General features: G+C 41.7%; 1 protein-coding gene across 9 annotated transcripts in view; it reads right to left on the bottom strand.

Moving 5' to 3' along the window:
* pnpla7b (patatin-like phospholipase domain containing 7b) overlaps positions 1-16,244 on the bottom strand; it is a 340,731-nt gene that overhangs the window by 205,647 nt on the left and 118,840 nt on the right. For all 9 annotated transcript variants that reach the window (XM_072566409.1, XM_072566407.1, XM_072566410.1 and 6 more), the window contains 3 exons: positions 12,870-13,075; positions 10,899-11,030; positions 5,120-5,243 (listed from right to left, as the gene is read on the bottom strand). In XM_072566409.1, coding sequence (XP_072422510.1) covers positions 5,120-5,243; positions 10,899-11,030; positions 12,870-13,075 — 462 coding nt within the window. The remainder of the gene's footprint in view (positions 1-5,119; positions 5,244-10,898; positions 11,031-12,869; positions 13,076-16,244) is intronic.

Below are 16,244 nucleotides of genomic sequence, written 5' to 3'. Positions count from 1 at the left end.
TTTTCCGTGGAGCATCAGGGTGACTTTATAGAGGTTTATATAATCATGAGAAGAATGAATAGGTAAATAGACAAAGTCTGTTTCCTGGGGTGGAGAAATCCACAACTAGAGGGCATAGTTTTAGAATGAGAAGGGAAAAATGTATAAGGGACAACTTTTTGTGCACAGAGTGGTATATGTTATGGAATGAACTGCCAGAGAAAGTGGTGGAGGCTGGTACAATTCCAACATTTTAAAAACATCTGGATGGTCATATGGATAGGAAGGGTTTTGGGGAGGGGGGGGGGGGGGGGGGGGGAGGGGAGAGATGCGCCAACTGTTGGCAAATGGGACTTGATTAGGGTACAATATCTGGTCGGCATGGACCAGTTGGACCAAAGGGTTAGTTTCCATGCTGTACATCTCCATTACGCTAAGCAATGTGGATTTTCAGAAGGCATACTACACATTAGACTGTTGAATAAGATAAGACCCCATGGTGCTAGGGTGAGTTTATTACCATGAACAGAGGATTAGCTGACAATTAGAAGCCAGAGTTGGGAAAAGGTGGGTTTATCAGGATGGCAATCTGCACATAATGGAATGTCACAGGGGTCTATGCTGGTGCCACAATTATTTACAATATGACTTAGATGGAAAAACTGATTGGAGTATAGCCAAGATTGCAGACGACACAAAAAATAGGTGGAAAGGTAAATGGAGAGAATGACGTAGTCTGCCCAGGGATATGGACAGGCGAGGTGAGTGGGTAAAATCTTGGTAGATGGAATATGATGTGGGAAAATCTAAGGTTAAGCACTCTAGCAGGAAGAATAGCGGAGCTGACTAGTACTTAAATGGCGAAGGCCTGCAGAAACCTATAGCATCAAGGATCTTCAGGCACAAATCACAATAAAAACCAGCATCCAAGTTCAGCTTGGAATAGGGAAGGCAAATGGAATTTTGGCTTTTATTTTAAAGTGGGTGCAGCTTAAAATTAGGGAGGTCTCCTAAAACTATACAAAAGGCTTAGTCAGACCACAGCTCGAATACTATGAACAGTTTTGGGCACAGATCTAAGGAAAGATATTTTGGTATCAGAGGCAGTCCAGAGAAGGTTAATTCAGTTTATATTGGGTATGGAGGGATTTTCTTATGAGGAGAAGCTGAGTTAATTGGGTCAGTACTCACAGGAATTTAGAAGAATGAGAGGAAGCCTTTTTGAAAGATACAGGACTCTTAGGGAACGCCAGGATAGATGCGGAGAGGTTGTTCTCCCTTGTAGGAGAGTCTAATACCAGCCAGCATAATTTCAGAATAGGGTGTTGCCAATTTAACAGAGATGAGGAGGAATTTCTTCTCCAAGAGGGGAGAACCACTCTGTGGACTGTCAAGACTATAACTATATTCGAGACTGAGGAACTAAGAGTTATCATAGAAAGGCAGGAAAATGGAGTTGGAGATCATCAAATCAGACCCAATCTCAATAAATTCAGCAGACTCAATAAGCTGAATGGCCTCCTTCTGCTCCTGTGTTTTATGGTGTCTATAGCAACTCCTGAAAATATGCAGCCTTAAGCTAGAGATTCCATATTCATTTACAAAGAAATCATTATCTCTTCCTGGTTCTTTGTCAGCTGTGTATTCCTTTGTTCACAGACTGTAAACTGTTCTCTCGTCTTTTTTTAGAATATATTCATTCACAGGATGTGGGCATCGCTGGCTGGGCCAACATTTATTGCCTGTCCCTAGTTGCCCTTCAGGTGGTGGTGGTGAACTGTCTTCTTGCAGACCAGGTTCTTAGGTTTGCAACTAAACCCTCATCGTACTGCAGCCACCTATTCTATCCACTCTGCAGCCTGCCTTACTCCCCGTCCACGCACTCCCACTCTTGCCAATTGCAGCTTTCACTTATCCCTTTTTACCACAGAATTCTTCTCTCCTCCTACCCCTGGCTAATACTCACCTTCCTTTGATTGCAGTTTTTCCTTTTCCTCCCCCTCTTGCAGCACCCCTCCCTCCCCCATAATTCCCCCATGAGCTCTCAGCAGCAAATACAAGTAAAAAGCAACCTACAATTGGAGCAGCAGCCATATGTAGACTCCATCCATTCTATTCCCAGAGAGAGTGTTTTCTCAGCCTACCCCCCCCAACACTGTGATCAAACATTCCTTGGCATTCTGGTTGGGACCTTCATGAGCAACTTCACCCAGCAACTCAGTGTATTTTGAGCACTGGCGGAAAGTAAATGTTTTATAAACAGACTGGTTTAACAGGGAGAAATCACTGACACAAAAACTGGATGCTATAATGGAAAAATAGCATAATTGCAAGAGATGAAATGGGCAAATCCCACCTCGTGAGCAGTGTTTCCTTATTTAATATAAGATGCCCTTGTTATTCAGCTGCCTGCAATGGAGGAGACAGCAGCTTATTGATAATGTAACTGAGCTACTAATGCAGAAGTCCAAGCTAATGGCAGCTGGTGGTATTTAAATTCAATTCATAAATTAGCAAGTTTTGAGAAGATTTGTAGCTCTCGTTGAGGTTCTGAATGTAAGTTTGCTCACTGAGCTGGGAGGTCTGTTTTCAGACGTTTCATCACCATACCAGGTAACATCATCAGTGAGCCTCCAGTGAAGCTTCACCAGAAGCTCACTGATGATGTCACCGAGTATGGTGATGAAACGTCTGAAAATGAACCTTCCAGCTCAGGCAGCAAACTGACATTCAATTCAATAATCTAGGGTATAAAGAGAATTTGAATCTCAGTGCCCATGGAACAATCAACTGTTGCAAAAACTGGTTTGGGAAATTTCTGAGGAAAGGAAATCTGCCATTCTTCCCCAGCCTGTTCTATACATGACCTCAGTTGCACAGCAATGTAGTTGATTCTTAACTGTCCAATGAAATGGCCTGGCAAGGCAAGGAGAAACATAACCCTCCTGATACCTCCATCCTTTGAAAGAATAAAGAAAAAAGCCTCACAGCGTCAGGAACCTGGGTTCAATTACAGCATTGGACAACTGACTGTGTTGTGTTTACACATTGTCCTGGGTCTGCTTGGGATTCCTCTGGGCATTCCAATTTTCTCCAACAGTCCAAAGATGTGCAGGTTAGGTGGATTGGCCATGCTTTATTACTCGATAGGGTCTAGAAATGTGCAAGCTAGGTGGGTTAGCCATGGTAAATGTGAGGTTATGGGGATGGGAAGGACTGGGTCTGGAGAGGATGCTGTTCAGAAGGTCAGTGCAGGTTTGATGGGCCAAATTGCCTCTTTCCACATTGTAGGGATTCTATGATTCTATGAGAACTACTGGGGCTTTGTACTTGGGAAAACATATCTCACAAACTTAACTGAGTTTTTTGAAGAAGTAACAAAGAAGACTGATGAGGGCAGAGCAGTAGATGTGATCTATATGGACTTCAGTAAGGTGTTTGACAAGCTTCCCCATGGGAGACTGATTAGCAAGGTTAGATCTCATGGAATACAGGGGAACTAGCCATTTGGATACAGAACATGACTTGGGTATTAAAAAAAAATTGCTAAGATTTAAAATGTAATCAATATTTACATTAAAAATGAGCACCAGCAACTGGAGCTTTTGAAAATGACCAATGTTGAACTGTAGCTAGTTGTGACTCATTCAGGGCTTGGGCATCAGTCTCACAACGAAGCAACAAAGAGGCCAAGAAAATTGAGGGAAGAAGGAAAGCTGGGGATCATTAGAGTGCACGTGAGACCTGATACTGCAGACAGAGGAATATCATCGCTCAAGCAAGGAGCAGGAGGCCATTCAGGCCCTCAAGCCTGCCTGCACCACCATTCAATCATCCTGGCTACACTGATTGAGGATTTGATTACAGAAGTCGGGATCTCTTGTTGCAATTGGACTTGGCATTGGTATGACCACACCTGGAGTACATGCCTGAGAAAGGATGCTCTGGCAATGGGAAGAGTGCAGCAAAGGTTTACCAGACTGATTCCTGGGATGCCAGACCCAGATGCATGAAGAGAGACTGGTTCAGTTAGGGCTACATTCACTTGGGTTTAGAGGAATGAGGGGGAATCTCATACATACCTATTAAATTCTAACTGGACGAGGCAGGGTTAATGGAGGAAAGATATTGCCAATGATTAAAGGAGTCCAGAATCAAGGGTCATGGTCTAAGGATACAGAGTTGGCCATTGAGGACTGAGATGAAGAGAAATGTCTTCATTCAGAGAGTGGGGAGCCTGTGGAATTCTCTTCCACAGAAAGCAGTTGCAAAAACATCAAATGTTTTCAAGGAGATAGATATAGCTATTAGGGCTGAGGGCATAAAAAGGTATGAAGAGAAAATGCAAACAGGATACTGACTAGGATGATCAGCCAATATCAGTTAAATGGAAAAGCAGGCTTGAACAGTGAATGGCCTATTCCTGCTCCTATTGTCCAAGTTTCTACAATTGTAACCTCAAATCCAGATTATCCTCCTCACCCTGATAACTTTACACCCACCCTTGATTAACAAGGACCTATCTATCTATCTTTGTCTTAAAAATATCCAAGACTGTTCTTCCACACCTTTTCAGGAAGCGTGTTCCAAAAACGTATGAACAGCTGAGAGAACAATATTCACCTCGTCCCGGTTTTAAGTGGGTGACCCTGACATTGAAACAGTGACTCTTATTCTAGATTTTTCCATAAGAGTAAATATCCTTTCCATATCAATCTTGTCAAGTCCCCTCCAGATCTTAAATACAAATACACAGGTTCACAGTGGATGAGTAAACCAAGCAGAATGTGGATCAGGAAGAGAAACCATTACTGTGTTTTGACAGGTGAGAACATCACACACTATGGAAACGTAAAGCAGCATTAATGCAGTCACAAAGAATGGTATTCAGGACTTTGACTAGTGATGTGGTCCAAACACAAGTCTATATAAACCCACAGGATTTGCTGTCGTGTGTCAGATCGGGCAAACTTCCTGCCTCACTCATGCCATATGTCAGTATGATATAGACCAATGCCCTCAGAACTAGACGTCGCATTCATGATCCCAGCTGCTCAAACAAACACACCATTTAGGCAGATCAGAACATGACCGACCATCCAATATTTATAATAGAATCGTACAATGCTTTACTACGAACCACTCCAATGAGGTCTCCACGGCCATATTCTCCTGCCAGCTCCTTCTTCTTATCATCCCTCATGATGACTGATCGGAATCGACCATTCAACACAATAAACGTGCAGTCTGATCTGTCCCCTTGCCTGTGAAAAATACAGAGATCACAAAGTCATTATTACTATTACCTGGAAAATAAGACAGGCTTGTGGATCCAAATAATGTAACCCAGTGTACAGTCTGCATGTTGAGGACAATTCATTGAGGATACAGTTGATCGAGCCTCCAGTCATATTTTATTTGTTCGTGTATTTTCAATTGCCTAGCATGAAACATATCTGCATTAACTGCAGTAAGTTATATTTCTATGAAGACATACAACTTTTTAAAATCCAGATATTAAGTTACAGCGGTTATCTCCTATAGCCTATCCAAACACCAGCAGGTCCATCAAATTGCTAGAAACACCAACTTGCTAGCTCTAGTGAGACAGTGCAGTCAAACGTTCCGAACAAATGCTATTTGTTAGAACACTGCAAATACTGAAACCTTTCCCTAGATTTACTTTTGATGACATCCATTATAAACATGAGGATTAGCATATATGAAGAAGGGTTTATGCCCGAAACACAAATTTGACTCTCCTGTTCTTGCGTTGCTGCCTAAACTGCTGTGCTTTTCCAGCACCAACATTTTCGACTGAGGATGTCTTGCAGCAATTGTTCAAGAGCCTTGATTCGACTGCAACTGGGGTATTATATATACAGCAGCGCCTCAACATACGAACAACCCCGTTCACGAACAAATCGGTTTACGAACAGGATTGTACATAAAATTTTGCTTCAACATATGGACAAAATTCAAGGTACGAACAAATGGAGTGAAGTGCAGGCTTTTGTTGAGGCATCACCGTAACAAAACTGTGACCAACAGAGCAGTGAACATTTTAAATTACAATGCGATGTCCCATTTTTGGAAAATTCTGCAACAAAGAAAAAAAAGTTTCTCTGGATCGTTTTCTTGTGGCATCACCAACCTCCAAGAGATAAGAGATAAGACTCCGGAAATATCCGAACAATGGGAAAAATTGATTCGGTTCGTGAATTTTTCGGTTCGCGAACCGGGTCCCGGAACGGATTAAGTTTGTAAGTCAAGGCGCTACTGTAGTTTTATTTTCCTTACCTAAGGAAAGATATACTTGCCTAGGAGGTTAGTTCACCCTGGGATGGCAGGATTGACAAAGAGAAACTTAACAAATCTGGCTTATATTCTCTAGAGTTTTGTAAAATGCGAGGTAATTTCATTAAAGCTTAGAAAACTGTTACAGGGCAGAATAAGAGGAATGTTATTACCCTGGCCAGTGAGTCGAAATGAGGACACAACTTCGGAACAATGGAGAGGGCCATTCAAGATCAAGATAAGGGGGAATTCCTTTGATCAGACAGTGATGAATTGATAGAATTGTCTATAACTGTCTATGAAAGCTCAACCATTGAGCAGGTGCAAGATTTCCAAACAGCAAGCACATCAAGGGATATGAAGATGTTGGGATGAACAGTGCAGGGGTAATAAGCAGCCATGATCTGTTTGAACAACAAAGTTGGCTCAATCGGCTGAATGGCCTAACTCTGCTCCTGTGACCTTTACCTTAGGCTGCTCATTATCTTCATGGGTCTGCCTTGATTCAGATTGTAGTGCATTTGCGTCCAGGTCAAAAGGTTGTTGGCACACTCGAGTGACTTGAGCACATTACTAATACTCATAACCCAGTGCAGTATCAAACAGAAGCGTCTTTTGGATGAAATGTTAAACTGTGGCCTCGGTATTCCTCTCAGGAGTGAGTAAAAGGTCACATTACAATATTTTCAAAAGGAATGAGAAAGCTCTCCATGGTTCCCTGACCATTATCTCTCAATCAAAGCCACAAAAGCAGATACCTGGCCATTATCACATTAATGTAGGTCTTTGCGGATGCCCAAGTTAGCACAGAGTCATAGAGATGTACAGCATGGAAACAGACCCTTCTATCCAACCCGTCCATGCCAACCAGATATCCCAACCCAATCTACTCCCACCTGCCAGCACCTGGCCCATATCCCTCCAAACCCTTCCTATTCATATACCCATCCAAATGCCACTTAAATCTTGCAATTGTACCAGCCTCCACCACATCCTCTGGCAGCTCATTCCATACACGTACCACCCTCTGCGTGAAAAAGTTGCCTCTTAAGTCTCTTTTATACCTTTCCCCTCTCACCCTAAACCTATGCCCTCTAGTTCTGGACTCCCTGACCCAAGGGAAAAGACTTTGTCTATTTATCCTATCCATGCCCCTCATAATTTTGTAAACCTCTATAAAGGTCACCCTTCAGCCTCCGACGCTCCAGGGAAAACAGTCCCAGCCTGTTCAGCCTCTCCCTGTAGCTCAAATCCTCCAACCCTGGCAACATCCTTGTAAATCTTTTCTGAACCCTTTCAAGTTTCACAACATCTTTCTGATAGGAAGGAGACCAGAATTGCACACAATATTCCAACAGTGGCCTAACCAATGTCCTGTACAGCCGCAACATGACCTCCCAATTCCTGTACTCAATACTCTGACCAATAAAGGAAAGCATACTAAACACCTTCTTCACTATCCTATCGACCTGCGACTCCACTTTCAAGGAGCTATGAACCTGCACTCCAAGCTCTCTTTGTTCAGCAACACTCCCGAGGACCTTACCATTAAGTGTATAAGTCCTGCTAAGATTTGCTTTCCCAAAATGCAGCACCTCACATTTATCTGAATTAAACTCCACGTGCCACTTCTCAGCCCATTGGCCCATCTGGTCCAGATCCTGTTGTAGTCTGAGGTAAACCTCTTCGCTGTCCACTACATCTCCAATTTTGGTGTCATCTGCAAACTTACTAATTGTACCTCTTACGCTCATATCCAAATAATTTATGTAAATGATAAAAAGTATAGGACCCAGCACCGAACCTTGTGGCACTCCACTGGTCACAGGCCTCCAGTCTGAAAAACACTCCACTACTACCCTCTGTCTTCTACCTTTGAGCCAGTTCTGTATCCAAATGGCTAGTTCTCCCTGTATTCCATGAGATCTAACCTTGCTAATCAGTCTCCCATGGGGAACCTTGTCGAACGCCTTACTGAAGTCCATACAGATCACATCTACTGCTATGCCTCATCAATCCTCTTTGTTACTTCTTCCAAAAACTCAATCAAGTTTGTGAGACATGATTTATCACACACAAAGCCATGTTGACTATCCCAAATCATTCCTTGCCTTTCCAAATACATGTATATCCTATCCCTCAGGATTCCTTCCAACAACTTGCCCACCACTGAGGTCAGGCTCACCGGTCTATACTTCCCTGGCTTGTCTTTACTGCCCTTCTTAAACAGTGGCACCGTGTTTGCTAACCTCCAGTCTTCTGGCACCTCACTTGTGACTATCGATGATACAAATATCTCAGCCAGAGGCCCAGCAATCACTTCTCTAGCTTCCCACAGTGTTCTCGGGTACACCTGATCAGGTCCTGGGGATTTATCCACCTTTAACCGTTTCAAGACATCTAGCACTTCTTCCTCTGTAATCTGGACATTTTGCAAGATGTCTGTCACAGTAGGAAATACACTTCAAAAGTACTCAACTGGCTATCAAGTGTTCTGCAATGTCATGAGGCCATGAAAAGTGCATTACAAATTCTCCAAAGATCTTTAGACAGCACCTTCCAAACACACAACACACTTCCATCTAGAAGGACAAGGGCAGCAGATATATAGGAACACCACCATCTGCAAGTTCCCTCCAAGTCATTTTCCATCCTGATTCGGAAATATATCACTGTTCCTTCACTGTCACTGGGTCAAAATCCTGGAATTTCCTTCATAAGGGAATTGTGGATCTACAGCACAGAATGCAGCGGTTCAAAAAGGCAGCTCACCACCACCTTCTCAAGGACAATAAATGCTGGACCAGCCAGCAACACCCACATCCCACAAGAGAGTATATTTCTTTCTTTCTCTATGTTTTCTCCAGATTTATATAACTTTATGGACCGAATCCCATCCTGTCCATATCCTCTTAATCTGACATCACCATCACTGTTCCACGTCCCTTGATTCAAGGATGAATTCCACCCAGGTTCGGCATGTGGCTGAAAACATTGATTCACAACTTGCTGATCTTGAACCTGGAAGGTTATGGAATCTGAATGGCAAGTCTGATTCTCTGCTTCACCATTAAAGAGAGTCCAAGTGCGATGCATTCTGAATGACTGGTCGCAACTCCTCCCAGTTGCAACTCGACCCAATCATTAAGGCAGTGCAGGAAAGCAAGAAAGCTCCCCGTAAGCATCATAAGCTCCAGCCAGCTTGACACCTGGAGCTCAGAACTTATGTTTCACTGCAGTGCATCTGAGGATTGAGAGCTATGTCGATAACACATTTCTTCTTTTTTCCACCTCTATGGCTTAATTTAACTATTGTTTTAATTCTCCACCTTGATTATTTGTTTGCCTTTTCCTGGAACTTCCATCGAACTGAGCTTAAAAACTTTCTCAGGGTAAAAACAAAGGCTGCAGATGCTGGAAACCGGATTCTAGATTAGAGTGGTGCTGGAAAAGCACAGCAGTTCAGACAGCATCCGAGGAGCAGGAAAATTGACGTTGCGGGCAAAAGCCCTTCATCAGAAATAGAGGCTGATGAAGGGCTTTTGCCCGAAACGTTGATTTGCCTGCTCCTCGGATGCTGTCTGAACTGCTGTGCTTTTCCAGCACCGTTCTAATCCTTAAACTTTCTCAGCTCCAGATTGATTTCCCGCCTGAAACTTTAAAATTAAACTCGTTACATGGAGGTGATTCTATTTCTTAGCAGTCCCAAATCACCTCCCTTTCTCAGGTGCAAAGATTTTACACATCCAGTTTTAGCCAAGACTTTGGGCCTGACTGAAACTACATAGAAAACAGAATCAATCCCTAACTTTCTAAACTGAAAACAAAGTGAAATTATTTACTATGTTTGCTCGTAAAAACTTCTCAGTGTAAACAAATTCCCATCAGCATCCCTGGCTTATCTGCCTCAGACTGTTTTAAAAATAATTATGGTTACAGAAAAACATATAAGTAAAACATTAAACCCCTTCTGACATGCAGAAAGCTTATATTCTACTAGTCCAAAATTCAAAACTCCAAAATAATTTGCATTCAAATATGTATCAATCACATACCTTACATAATATCATGATGCCAATACCTCACCATCTGGCTCAATGGAACCTGGCCTGTTGGCCCATTGTTTTATAGTACCTTGGAACACTCTGAGGTATTTCAGAGCTATTTTTACAGGTTCTTGTGAGTCACTGACAGAATACAGGTATATCATACATCATGGAGAATTCATCATTTGCTCCTAAAAACTTTTCTCTAATTAGTTTCAGAGGATCTATTACCTCATAGCCATAAATTAATTCAAAATGATTGAAACTCATTGACTCATTACATGAATCCTATTTACGAATTTCCAGTCCTGTGTCCCAATCATGAGGATACTCATTACAGTATATCCGGATCAATATTTTTGATGTTTCTACCTTCTCCCCCCCCCCACCCTTGGAGCAGGGATACAGGGAGGTCCAACTGCATCACCCACATTATTACCTTGACTAGATTATCTAATTCGACTTAGGACAAAGAATCTTGGATCTTCTTGTTAAGTCTATTCTACATTGCAAAGTGCATTTTTCCTACTGAGATATCCATGAAGTACATATAAATATTTGCATTGGCTCTCCTACCTGTACACAGCTCGTCCAGCTTCTACCGCCATCCAATCCAAGGCAAAATCAATCTGTCGGACAAATGGAGACATTCTCCTCACCACAGTGTGAGCTACGGTTAACACCACATTTGGTTTCTCCCTCATTATCCTTTAAGAATGAAACAAAAAGCAATACAGCATAATGTGCACTCCCTGTCAATCAAATTGAGTCACATAAAACAGGTTTGGCCAACATGGTGTCTTGTGAACCATAACTGTGATAAACAGGATGATCAAACCATTAACAAATTAATTTGGATCCCTTAGCTTATCTTGGGTTGAAAGATTGAATTCAAACCTCAGTCCTGGATTTGACCCAATCAATCATAGTCAAAGCTAAGAATCACTTAAGTTCCACTCTCAGGAACTCCCTACTAAATTTCTACAGCTTAAAAAACAAACGTTGTTTGTCTCTGAATATGACTTTATTTAGTTTGGTGAAGCACTTTGGGAGATTTTTCTAACCTCAGACGACATGTACACCTAAATAGTTGTTGATACCTGAGTTGTGAATTGTGAGGAAGTGCCATATTGTTAAATATGGTCATTCTTTGAATAAGAAGCTAAACTAAAGCCCTGCCTGCATACTCAATAAAGATGATATCATTCTATTTGAAAAGAGGGTCTATTTCTTTATTCTGCTGTTTGTCAATTTTCTTATCTTTCACCCTTTCTCTACTAATAGTTCTCTTGTTCTCTTCTTCTTTTCTTCAAATGGGTTTTCAAACTACCCGAGGGACAACACGGTGGCTGTGGTTAGCACTGCAGCCTCACAGCAGCAGGGTCCCAGGTTTGATTCCGGCCTCGGGTGAGAATGTGGAGTTTGCACATTCTCCCCGTGTCTGCGTGGGTTTCCTCCGGGTTCTCCGGTTTCTTCCCACAGTCCAAAGATGTGCAGGTCAGATGAATTGGCCATGCTAAATTGCCTGTTAGGTGCATTTTTTTTAAAGAGTGAAATGGGTCTGGATGGGTTACTCTTCAGAGGGTCGGTGTGGACTGGTTGGGCGGAAGGGCCTGTTTCCACACTGTAGGGAATCTAATCTAAAGAAACTGCTCAAAACCAAAGCAAACACTCCAGTAATTCTGGTCAATAAAAATTTCTGGGGAAATCGAGTATAGTGCTTGCGTTGAAATTAGCTCAGAGCATTTTGGTCAGAATGTTATGCCTTCAGCAAAAACTTGCATGAAGGTATTAGAGGACACAAAAACAAGAGAAAAAAAACTTTACATCACAATTTTCTAAAAAATATTCGAGCTTTATTTTGGATATTAGAAATGTCAGTTCCTGACATAAATCAGTACCAAGTCCCTATGATCATCAAACTTACAAATCAATGTGCAAAAGTCACAAGGTATCAGTATCTTAGGGAAAAGAACAGATCAATGCAAGAAACATACTTAGCTATTGTCAATGAAATGAATGATAAATTTATGTACATATAAATTTAATATTTTACGACTTGGTATCTCATCATCTTGCTGTATGCAACATCATTAGGAAGGAATAATTGAAGCAGGAGACTCAGATGAATTCAGTCCAACTTTAAAATCACGCATTGCATTCTCACTTATGTAGCTATAACCAACAATAGTTTTACATTTATAATGGAAATGGCCTGTGTAAACTTGCCACACTAATTACACCTTTCTGCCACTGGTTGCATTGCAGACTCTCTTTAATCTTGGTGCCACTTTCATTATGGTCTTGACGCTCCAACTGGATTCCTAAACTATAAAATCTTTCGAACAGAACAAGTCTCCAAGTATAGTTCTGATGGAGATACTTATTCTCTAAAAGAGGAAAATCAACTAGTGTGCCACATTTTCTTCTTGAGCCTCAAAATTATCTATCAATTCACTCAATAAAAAGAAAAGCTCAAATACTTCTATCCCTTTCTAAGTAAAGGCAGCAGTTGAAAAACAGAGTAGGGAAGACTGTTGAACTTACTCGTAAAAGTGGCATTTGGAGATGCAAAGGAAAGTACAGTCCCTTTGGGCCTTGATGCTGAAGATGAGAGGCTCACCAGTCAGCACAGCAAGCTGTCCTACAATCTCTCCAGGATGAGCCACAAACAGACAATTCTCATCTTCCCTGTCAATCATCCGCTGGTAAACATGCAACAGCCCCGATATCACAAAATGAATGCTGACATCCTAAAAGAAGAAGAGAAGTGCAGGCAGTGAGTCCTCTTTTCTGTATATGACACCACTCCATTTTTGACAAAAACACACAACCTCACTCACGTACCAGCAGACCTCCCCCACCACCCTCTCCCCATGCTTCTCTGGCAGCAAAAACACTCAGTGCTGGTGCTCATAAATAACCTTCTGGTGCCAACTGCAGTCTGCGGAACATCAAGAGTTGGAGATGGATTGTGCAAAATGAAAGAGCGAGCTAGCAACCAATGACTTTAGGAGGACATTGCAAACCAATGGATTAAAACTCAAAGCTAAGCATGGTGTGCTGAACCCAGACACGATGTACGCCAGCTTTTCAATTTGAGAATTAGCTTGGATGGGAGGGGGAGGTGAGGATTTGCAGGGTCTCAATGGAGATTGAAAGATGGGCAGGAATTGAAAGCCTGAGAACAATATAAATGCAGCAAGAGATGAATTTCTGAACTTGCAGTTAGATAGATATAATCTGGCTTTTCTGAAAAATGGCAGTAGAGACCATGAGGATTATTGCTTGCCCAGTGTTTTAACTCAACTTGCAGTCAGTGCTTCCAACAGTTTCACAATTTGCCAAATTGAAAAGAAGGGGATAGAACCAAGAGGATTTTCAGTGAGATTTAGGTCTCTCCATAGGTTGGCAGCCTAGGTTTCAAGGCTCTCGTTTGGCCGCCCTTCAAGGCAAACTGTATAGAAAACAGGTTAGAAATCACCGTCATCTTTCTGAAACTCAAGATGTGAGATGAGACCATGCTGCAGAGTAGAAGTCCAATGGCTTGAGAGAACACTTTAGTTAGTAAAGTTATAAATTCCAAAATAGTTCAGTGGTCACTTGCCTATGTCAATACCACTTGACTAGTGCTTAACTGTGTCCCAGTATTGCTACACTTATAGTTAAGCCATTACTTTGACAGGTAGAGGAGAATGAGTTACCTGTTTAATTGTGTTGTGTTTAACAATACAAAATATACATCCTCAAGGACATGTATAGTTAGAATAAATTGAATGAAATCCCACCTTCTCACCGAATGTGGATAAAATATACTCAGTTCTCATATAACGTGATCATTCCATGCACATGCAATCTCACGCAATTGCCTCTCCATTCAAACTAAAATGGGGCCAGAATTGCATTATAGTCGATATAGGCTAGTTATAATAACATAGCATGTTCAATGTTGTAAAACATTCCAAGGTGCTTCACAGGAATGCATTCAGATAGAAACAGATACAGGACAGGTCTCCAAAAGACTAAGAGACATGAAGTTACAGGACAGGTCTCCAAAAGACTAAGAGACGTGAAGTTTTAAGGTTAGAATTCCAGAGATTAGGACCTAAACACGGGAAAGCCTCACATCAAGGGTCATGCAAAGAAGATCATATTCCTGGGAAAAATTAAAACAGCTGAAGAGGATAAAAGATAAAATGCGGAGATTTCTTGAATGCTATTTGATAAATAGAAAACCTGAAATAGAAAAATAGAAAATGTGATTAAATAAATGGGGTTGGTTGAGGGGGAGGGGGAAGGGGAAGGGGAAGGGAGGGAGGGATATAAAGGGGAAGAAGGAGTTCAAAGAGAAGGGTAGAGAAAGACTCAGACAAAGAGTATGGGATCAATGATGGGAGACAAATGGAGGCAGATCTGGGAGGAGAGATCAAGGAGTGAAGGAGGAAGGATGAAATGGGAGTCAGAGATATGAAGTGGGTGGAGTGAGCAGGAAAGGATGAAGAGGAAAGAATGGACAGCAAGAAGCAATGAGTTTCCCTGGATCACTTCAAAAAAAACTATTTATCAACAGCCTCAAGCCCCTCATCCTTCAATGAGCTTTGTTTCCAGATTATAATATCTTCCAACGGACAATGAAAATAGTATTACAATTGTACATTTAGCAGGACAATATAATACTGGTTCTTAATGGCATGACCTTCATACTGACTATCCTTCCACTGCCAAACGATGAGACAATCTCATTCACAGAGACTATTGAAAGATCGACATGGGAAATTCTAATAAGGCACTCTATTCCTCAACATGACAACCAAAACATTAAAAATAAAGTAACACTTAACAACTTTATCAGAGAAACACATAGGCACATCTCTCTTGAATAATTATCACCATCATTCCAACTAGAATTCCAAATAAGCTGCCCACTTCATGGGTGACGTTATATTACTGCAATAAAGAGCTTTTTAACAGAAGCCACACAATTTCATTAATGCCAGTGACCTCTGAATTTTTAAAACCAGGTGTATTGAAAAGGCTCCACGAATTTCTGTCAAGCAAGACACAAAGCAAACTGCATCCCAGTTCATACACCTCCTTCGGTTCATGAAAGACATTTTGAACAATGATGATTGATTGCAGTGTAATTAATGTTCCAGTCACACACCATCGAATTTAGATGACAGCTGTCCTCTTTGGGCATCTATGAGGATCTTACCTGCCCACTCATGCAGCGCACCAAAGAATCACAGAATTGTTATTGTGCATTCGGTCCACTGATACTTTGAGTGAGTGAGCAAAGTTCTGGCAGATGGTATACAATGTTAATAAATGTGAAGTCATCCGTTTTGGTAGGAGTAACAGTAAAAAGGGTTATTATTTAAATGATAAAACATTGCAGCATGCTGTTGGTCAGAGGGACCTGGATATCACTGTGCATGAATCACAGAAGGTTGGTCTGCTGGTACAACAAGTAATTAAGAAGGCAAATGGAATTTTGTTTTGCATTGCTAAAGGGATTGAGTTTAAAAACAGAGAGGTTATGTTGCAGCTGTATACGGTGCTGGCGAGGCCACATCTGGAGAACTGTGTGCACTTTTTGTCTCCTTACTTCAGTAAGGATGTTCTGGCACTAGAGGGCGGTGCAGGGGAGGTTCACAAGGTTGATTCTGGAGTTGAAGGGGTTGGCTTACGAGGACAGACTGAGTAGATGGGATTATATTCATTGGAATTCAGAAGAATGGGGGGGGGGGGGGAATCTTATAGAAACATGTAAAATTATGAAGGAAATCGATAAGATACAAGTACAGAAGATGTTTCCACTGGCAGGAAAAGCTAGGGCAAGATGGCATAGCCTCAAGATTAGAGGGAGCAGATTTAGGGCTGAATGGAGAAGGAACTTTCTCACCCAGAGGGTTATTAATC

The sequence above is a fragment of the Chiloscyllium punctatum genome, chromosome 49, assembly GCF_047496795.1.
Source record: "Chiloscyllium punctatum isolate Juve2018m chromosome 49, sChiPun1.3, whole genome shotgun sequence".
NCBI lineage: Eukaryota > Metazoa > Chordata > Chondrichthyes > Orectolobiformes > Hemiscylliidae > Chiloscyllium > Chiloscyllium punctatum.
The sequence above is the reverse complement of the archived record's forward strand: the minus strand, read 5'-3'. Positions and strand labels throughout refer to the sequence as shown.